An 8,627-nucleotide genomic window follows, 5' to 3' on the forward strand; every position below is an offset into this window, starting at 1 on the left:
TTCTAATGAATCTAACATATATATATATATATAATGTAGCATATTGTCATCATCATCATCATTGTTGGCATTTTCCCTACTGCTTCGGCTCAACTTGTTGAATTCTCATTTTCTCTTCGATAACATCGAGCATTTTATGAGTAAACATTATCTTGTGCAAAATCTTTTTGGAAAATCATTACGAATGCAACATTGTGCATGTGAAAAATTGCATTTATAGTGCATCATTCATTTATGCTCCTTTATGAGTTTATTTTATCTGCATTGCTAACAGGGATGGAATAGATGTGAGAGGATACTTTGTTTGGACATTTATCGATGGATATGAGTTGCTTGCTGGGTATGCATCAAGATTTGGCTTCTACCATGTGAATTTTGAGGACAGTGAACATGAGAGGACGCCAAGGCTTTCTGCCCATTGGTACCGCAACTTTCTCAGAAATGGTACTGCAATCAAGGTCCAGATAAATGACAACTTTTGTTCAAAGGCTCGTTCCTCGGATTAAAAAGCCTGGTTTTGATTTGGAAGCGGTTTTATCTATTAGTTCGGTTTTATTGAGATGTAGAAATGTTTGATGTGTTCTCAGAATAAGTTGCTGTGAGGTGCTACTTAATATGTAATGATTCATAGAATTTTGTTTTGATGATTATGTTAATACTAAGCTTGCTATTTTGCTGGAATTGCCAACCAAAAGAATACTTGAGGTTCTCATCAAATATTCGTTAGAAGAGATTCAGGTTAATGATGATTGGGATCAAGTGTTCCGGGGACTAAAATGGTTTCAGTTGGTGTTATTTTGTTTTTATTTATGGTTTGTGTCTTATATGCAAATAAAAAAGCTTATAAGTGTAAATTTTCTAACTCTTATTGTGTTCTAAGTTGTTTATGTAAATCCCACAAAAAAATATTTTCTTCCATTGCTATTGATTTTGATGTTCTTCAAACTCGAAGATTTTACGTTCATCATCATCATATAGAAATTTTTTAATTTATTATTATTAAGTTGTATTTTTAGTAGTTCAAAAAGATTGCTTTCTTTCTTTTATTGAATTTGGTTTGTTCATTTGTGCACTTGCGCGTGAGAGAGGATTTGTTATTGTGTCAAGATAATTTTTTGTGTCTGGTGTCCAATTAAAATCACTCAGATTAAAGAGTGGGTTTCACTAAAAAAAATGTGTATTTCAGTGGTATTAATTGGACACCAGACGCGAATTTGCGTCTGGTGTCTTGACGCAATAAAACATTGTGAGAGGGAGGGAGGGAGGGGAGGAGATATATAATGCAATTATACATATTTTTTTTATGTAATGACTAAACATTATTGTTTTTTGTTTATAGCACTTTGATAATGATTGAAAAGGAGCATTCACTTTTTTATAGGTTAGTAATAGTGGTACTTTTATGTGATATCAAAGGTTGCGTGTTATAAATATGAAAATCAAAAGATTTAGATACGTACATACATAAGAATTGTGTGGTCTGTTCACGTATGTATGGTTAAACTTATAGCATTAGAATATATCTTGATATTTTTAATTATTTTGTTATAAACTGAGCTTAATTCAACCTTAAAGTAAGCTAAGATGAGCTCATTAAAGTTCAAGCCAAACAAGCTTGAGCATGCGTTCAACCAACCATTCAACAAGTGCTGAATAGAGCTGCATTCAAGTAGTAGATGGAATCTAATCAATGAAAACTGAATTATAGTTTAGTTTATTGGATTTGATTTTGATCTGATTTAATTTTGAAATAATAATAAATGAAGAGCATCTCAAGTATTATTTAATTAAAATATAAAAAAAAATACAAATAGAAAATATTATCTATAAAGACCAACTCTGGCCACTGCATGGGATTAGTTGGTGCTCGCTTTCTTGAGTGCAGCCAGGCCTTGGAATATGAATACTAATTAATTTGGATGATATGATGGCACAACCTTTTCATAGTTTTGATCATTATTGGTAAAGTAATAATTTTCCAATCAAAATGGATTAACATGGAAGAAAGAAATAAAATTATTAAATTTAATAAATTATGCACTTGTAATTTTTTAAAATTTTATATTGGATAGTGTTAATTATTAAAGGTATTATTATTTTTTAACTATTCTATTTTAATTTTTTGCCCCACTCAATTTTAAATATTGTTTATAAAAAATCACAAATATCCATGTGAGATAGATTTTGATGAGGTTGACAAACATGTTCCCCTTAGATTTTAGGAGTTATCCATATTATAAGACTCATTAGAAAAGACCTCTAGGTGACTTTCTTTGGATTTTAGTGGAAGGACAACTTTATGAGAAATCTAATCTTTGCATTCAAAAGAATTTAAACTAATCTATAGCATGTCAAATAAAGATATAATATCACTAGTAAGGGCATTATGAAAACTATGAAAGAAAATCAAAGACAAGTTATTGGATTCCAATTGCAACTTAGAGAGAACCCAAAGAATTCTTAGACCCAGTGAAGTTCAATTAGGCTTAATTTTTTAGGATTCATTTTGATGAGCCTAAGCATTCTCTTTGACATTTTCTTGAGTCGAGATGGCTTGGTCAATAAAATTTGACTATGCAAACTCTTTAGTGTGCATGTGGGATGCACTGAACGTAAATGAGTTTGTTAATCAAGAATTTGGTTTCTAATGAATCTAACATAAATTTTGAGGGTTATTATTGAAGTGTGACTATGATATGGGTTCTGTTGGAATTATTTTTGGAGCAATATATATGCAGACATAGCTCAACAATCCCAAACCACTTGATCGTGATATTAAGCAAAAAAATGTGTATCAGGCAAAAAAACTTTGTATTAAAATATGATTATCTAAGATTTAAATTTTATGTGTTGCCTCACCTTAGTTATCATGAATGATTATGCAAGCAACAAATGTGATGTTTAGATCATCAATACTTTACAACAAATTTGTGAAATCGATCTTTATTTTTTATGAAGATTTAAACTATGTAATTTTTTTATTAATATCTTGTTTTGCAAATGGACAACGCGAGCACTAGATTGTCGGGAACAAATCAAATGAGCTTATTTGCATTAAAATTAAATTGTATGACATGCGTCAAGATGTTGAGGAATATTATTATCTTAATGTTATATGAATTAAGTATATATTTGTATATATTATTATCTTATAAATAATCACTATATAATATTATAAAATTCAAATATCTTCTCCTTCTTTCCATTTTATGGAGTAAATATTTTGAGTTTTTTTTAGATAATTTCATGAGCCCAAAATCTAAAATGATGGAAAATTTCCTCTCTCATATGTAAATGAGCATGCCAAACTTTAAGCACATGGAGCAGTGGCTTTGCTCAAAACCAACAAGATTAGGGCAACCAAACTCATGACAAACTAGTAAATATATTCACTCATTTGGTAGTTTAAAAATACCAGGCTTGCCCCACACAGTATCTATATAAGAATACACATAGCATAAGTAAATGGTGGAGATGTAAATACAAATACATATTGGTAGATTGAATATTTAACTTTCTTCGGGCTTTTTCTTCAGTGTTTCATCTCCCCCTAGCCTCTTACATGCTATCAGAACAACAACTTAATAGCACTCAATCAAGTTCCCATATGCTCCACCTTCCCATCCCAATGAAGAATCAACCAGCAATCCACATCATCCCTCAATAAAATGAAGGAAATCAATACCAACCCCACTCAAGTTCTTGATGTCCACATCAAAACACTCAACCTCTCCCCTCCCACATGACAATTATCCAGTTTTGAAAGCTCATATTCTCAAACTTTTCATTGTTAATGGTTTTGAGTCTATCATAGAATGCACCATCATTTGCCACCTAGAATTGGACTGGATGAGTCTGGAATACGAGAAAAGAACCCAGACCATGAACCTTGGCAAATCGTAGATCAAAATTTAGTTGCAGCAATATTTTTCACCATTTCTAATTCTATTATACCATATATATTATAAATACAAAATGTAATAGCATATATACAATGCTAGAAGGAGAATTTAATTAGAATTTTAATCACGGGTAATACAACTCAAGAATAACTATGGGCACCAACACCTTGCCACAATTCACCTCATTTAAATGGTGTTGGTTCTGATCATAAACCTTTGCTTTTATCATCAGCTTTCTTCTCGAAACTAACTTTATATCACTTAAGATACTTGAATATTTGGTCCTCTCATCCAACTTTTCACAATCTTATTGAAAGTGTTTGGAATCTTACTCCTTAGTGGGCAATGCATGGTTTATTCTGTGGAAACTCCATAGAAGGGTGGCTTCCACCTTAAGAAATTGGAATTCATATATTTTTGGGGATGTACATAAAATGGTCATTGAGGTTGAATAGATTAGAAGCTAAATTAGAAAGTTTAGATGTTTGCTTTGATTCTATTGTTGAGGAGCTTACATTAGCTCATAAAAACCTGTTGTTTGCAATCAAACAAGAAGAGGTTCTACTCAGGAAAAAAGCTTGTAAAACTTATTTTCTTGAAGCGCACATAAATACCAAATATTTTCAAGCCACTATAAAACAAGGGAGTAATCTTAACACCATTATCAGAATAAAAAATGATATGGGAGAGTGGATTATTGATTTGCATAAAATGGGTGACAATGTTGTGGCTTATTTTTCTAATCTATTTGGTTCTGATATGAAGATGGATGAGGTGGAGGCAAATCTACTCTATGATGATAGAGTATATACTAGAGATTTGGACTTAAGCTTTGTTCCTACTGGGAGGGTGATTTTTTCTGCCTTAATGAGTTGAATTGCAACAAGGCAGTTGGTCATGATGGGTTTGCTTCTGATTTCCATATTAAATGCTAAGATATCATTAAGGTGGAGGTCATAATGCAATCCAAATTTTCTTCTTAGAGGAGAACTTGAGTACTTATTTCCTCTCTTCTTCTATAGTGCTCATTCTAAAAACAAGGAAAAAGCAACTTGGAATCAATTTCAACCCATTTGTTTGACTTCAGTAATTTCTAAAATCGTAAGTAAAATACTTGTGAAGAGGCTACAACCATACCTTACTTTTATTATCTCACCACAACAATCAGCTTTTATTAAAGGTAGAGAGATCTCTGATAATATTTTATTAGCTCAGGAATTGATTGAAGATTTTGACGAAAAATGTAGGGGAGGAAATATGGTTGTCCAACTTGACATCCAAAAGGCATACGATAGTATTAGAATGGATTTTATAATTAACATTCTAAAAGTTAAAAGTTTCAATAATAACATTTGTGTACTTATAAGGAGATGGTTAGACTACAATGCCTATAATATCCTTATTAATGGGTCTTCATTTGGTTTATTTTCTGTAAAAAGGGGTATAAAGCAAGGGGACCCTCTCTCCCCTACCATTTTTATTTTGGCTTTTGATTACTTCCCTTCGTAATTGAATAGGATGCAAACTCTGTTTCCAAAAATATTCTTTTCTCACAAAGCAAAGATGGTGGTGAGTCATTTTGCTTATGTTGATGATGCAATAGTATTCTCTAATGCAAGTAAGAAGGCTGTGTGTCTTTTATATTCTACTCTTGAAAAGTTCAATAAAAATTCAATAAAAAGAAGTTTTGCATTATAGTTGGAAAGCATGTGAAACATGAGTTGGCTAATTGGATAGCTAGCTACACTGGGTTTACAATCTCTGGCCTCCTACTCAAATGTCTTGGAGTTGATCTATTAAGAGGTAGAAGGAGGCAATCCCAAATGGATTATGTTGTAGAGAAAGCCAAAAACAAAATTCATGTTTGGAGAAATACTTTTCTCTCTTTTGAGGGGAGAATTACTTTCACTAAAAGTCCTAAAACTTAAAGCTAGCACTCAACATGCTTTAGAAAAATGCTTTAATAAGTTGCTTTGGGTTAGAAACAATTCAAATAAAAATTGGGCTGGTTGGAAGAAGGTTTGTAAACCTTTGGATTCATATGGTTTAGGGCTTAAAGAACTTCATCAGATAACTAGTATTAATTTCATCAAACTTCGGTTCAAATTTAGAAAGATTCGTCCTTGTGGTCCAAATTCCAATTAGAAAAATATTGCTCTTCCTCCTATCCCTCTATTGTATCATGAAAACTTGGTGATTCCAAAATATGAAATGTTTTAATTAATGTTAGGACCTCTGCTTCTAAATATGTTTATTGGGATATTGACAAAGGGAAAATCTCCTTACGGAAGGATCATTGGACTGATTTTGAATTGATTAGCTTATCTGGTTGGGAAGCTCATGAAAAAGATGTGGTTTCACATCTCTTGGTTGAGGGTAGCTGGAACAGTTCACTCTTTAGAGAGTTGGTTGGCTCCGATGCTAAGGTGATATCCAAAATCACAATAAACATGGAAAAAAAGGATAACTTGCATTTAACACTTCCAAAAACATATCAATTTCTGAATCTCTATACTGAGCTCTATCATTTTGAGAAGGTGGATTTGAGATCTAGAATTTGGGTTAAAGTATTATCTACTTCAATGACTTTCTTTATTTGGAGGCACTTTCATAGGCTCCTTCCTTATGATGATATACTGAAATTAAAAGGGCTTAGAATTGCTTAACAATGCTATTTTTTTTGTAAAAAGGAGGATGAATCAACTAACCACTTATACTTTCATTGCTCTTTCTCCATGCAAATCTAGAGGTTTTTGGTGACTTTTTTCACAGGTGCATCCCACATAGGTGGAGGAATGCCAAGGATTGATGCAAATTTTGGGCTACTGGTAATGTTAATAAATATTTTCTGATATTATTTCCTTTTATATATATATATGGTTCTTATGGATTGCTAGAAATTCTTGTAAACATAAAGGGGTTTCTACCTAATTGCTTCAATTATTGCTAACACTCTAGCTTACATACATAAAATAACAAGATCTGGTACTCTTAAGGATGCTTTCTTTTTGGGTACTCCTCTTACTATGGATGGGTTCTCTTTTCCCAAATTAGTAAAGTGGATGCCCCCTCCCCCTAGCTGGGTTAAGGCAAATGTGGATGGTATTTGGGGCAAACATAGAGCTGGTGTTGGAGGTCTATTCAAGGATTGAAATGGAAAATGTCTGGCTTTTTTTACTTCCCCTTGTGTGGTTGTTATTCCTATTGAGGCTAAATGTTGGGCTATTTTTTTAGCTCTCATTGTTGCAGAACTGGATGGTTGGAATGTTGTTCATGTGGAGGTGGATTCTCTCTTGATGTTGGAATATATTTTAAGGAAACATGAATCCCCTTGGAACATTATTATTTGTTTAAATACAATAAGAGAGCATATTGTTAAATTGAACCTAACCATTGAGTGGAGTTTTGTTTATAGGGAGGGTAATAGACCTACATATTTGGCTAGCTAATAAGGGGATATCTGAATTAAATTTGGGCATCAATCCTCTTGTGGAATTGCAGAGGTTAATTGGTGGTGAAAGGCTAGATTTGCCTTATCTCAGGTTATCCTTTGGTATTCATTAAGTTTGGTTTTAATTGTGGATGGCTATTTACTGGGTTTTACTGCTTATCACTTCTAATGTTGATATCTCTCTTGACGCTAGGATGTGGTTCAACACTCCTTTCATCTTTTCTCTAGCTGAGTTGGGGGATTATTACACTTACTTTTTCTTTAATTCCTATCTTTCTTGGAATTATTTTGTATGTGTTGTTATTTCATTTATTACATGTCCTTGAGATTATTGAACCAAATGATGATGGAGGTGGTTTATAGTGACAAAGAAGATTTAATGTCTGTTTGGTTCATTATTTTGGGAGGTGATCACATGCATATAACTGTTCTTTTTATTAAATGGTTGTTGTTGGGATATATTATCATTTATGTAGAATTGCTGCATTAGAATGCCTATGTTGTGGCGACTGTCAATTTTGCTTCTAGTCTCTACGGTTATAGAATCTGGACGGGATTTCATTTTATATACCAACACCTATTTTTATATGTTGTAGTGGGGAAAAATCTTATTTGCTTTCATCAGAATATTTTTATGGGTTTGTATTGATGATATTGTTGTTGTTGGTTGGGTTATTGTTTACTAGGGCTCTCAAAACTAGATATATTATGTACATGATGAAGTTACTCTATAGAAAAAATAGGGAATATGGGCATCTTCATTTGGTCTCCTTTAATGGCCTTCTCACTATACGTTTATGGAAATGCCTTTACTATTACTATTGCTATATTGACTATTTATCCTTCTGCTCACAGATTTGGAGAAGTGACTAACTTAAATTTGGTTTGTTGTCTACAGTCAACTTCAATAATCTCCTTTTTTATTCTTATCATTATTGGGGCACTCTGTATTTTTCTGTTTGCCTTTATTATCATCGTTTGCAGATTTACTTCCATTGGGCTGGCTATGAAGCTATGTAGAGTTGCATGTTAACATCATGGACTTATTTCTGACTATTTGATGGGCCTTTATTTTGAAAGCGGTTTTCCTCATAGAATAGAGAATTTCTTCATTAACTGTTTTACTGTTTTGGAGAAATTTTTTGAGTTTGTTGTATACCAGTTGTTTTAGACCCTAGGAGTGTGTTTGTATTATTTTATCTATCTAGAGGGGCCCATTCACCTCTTTCTGTACCTTTCAATTTGAGTAATAAAATTGCCACCGGGCTATATAT

At 32.5% G+C, this 8,627-nt stretch overlaps 1 protein-coding gene across 2 annotated transcripts in view; it reads left to right on the top strand.

The window, feature by feature from the left end:
• The window catches only part of LOC110021337 (beta-glucosidase 2-like), a 30,483-nt gene extending 29,590 nt beyond the window's left edge, over nucleotides 1–893 (top strand). For both annotated transcript variants that reach the window (XM_020719791.1, XM_020719799.1), the window contains one exon: nucleotides 275–893. In XM_020719791.1, the coding sequence (XP_020575450.1) occupies nucleotides 275–506 (232 nt within the window). In that variant the 3' untranslated portion in view covers nucleotides 507–893. The remainder of the gene's footprint in view (nucleotides 1–274) is intronic.
• The last annotated feature ends 7,734 nt before the right edge of the window (nucleotides 894–8,627 follow it).

The sequence above is a fragment of the Phalaenopsis equestris genome, unplaced genomic scaffold, assembly GCF_001263595.1.
Source record: "Phalaenopsis equestris unplaced genomic scaffold, ASM126359v1 Scaffold000002, whole genome shotgun sequence".
Classification (NCBI taxonomy): domain Eukaryota; kingdom Viridiplantae; phylum Streptophyta; class Magnoliopsida; order Asparagales; family Orchidaceae; genus Phalaenopsis; species Phalaenopsis equestris.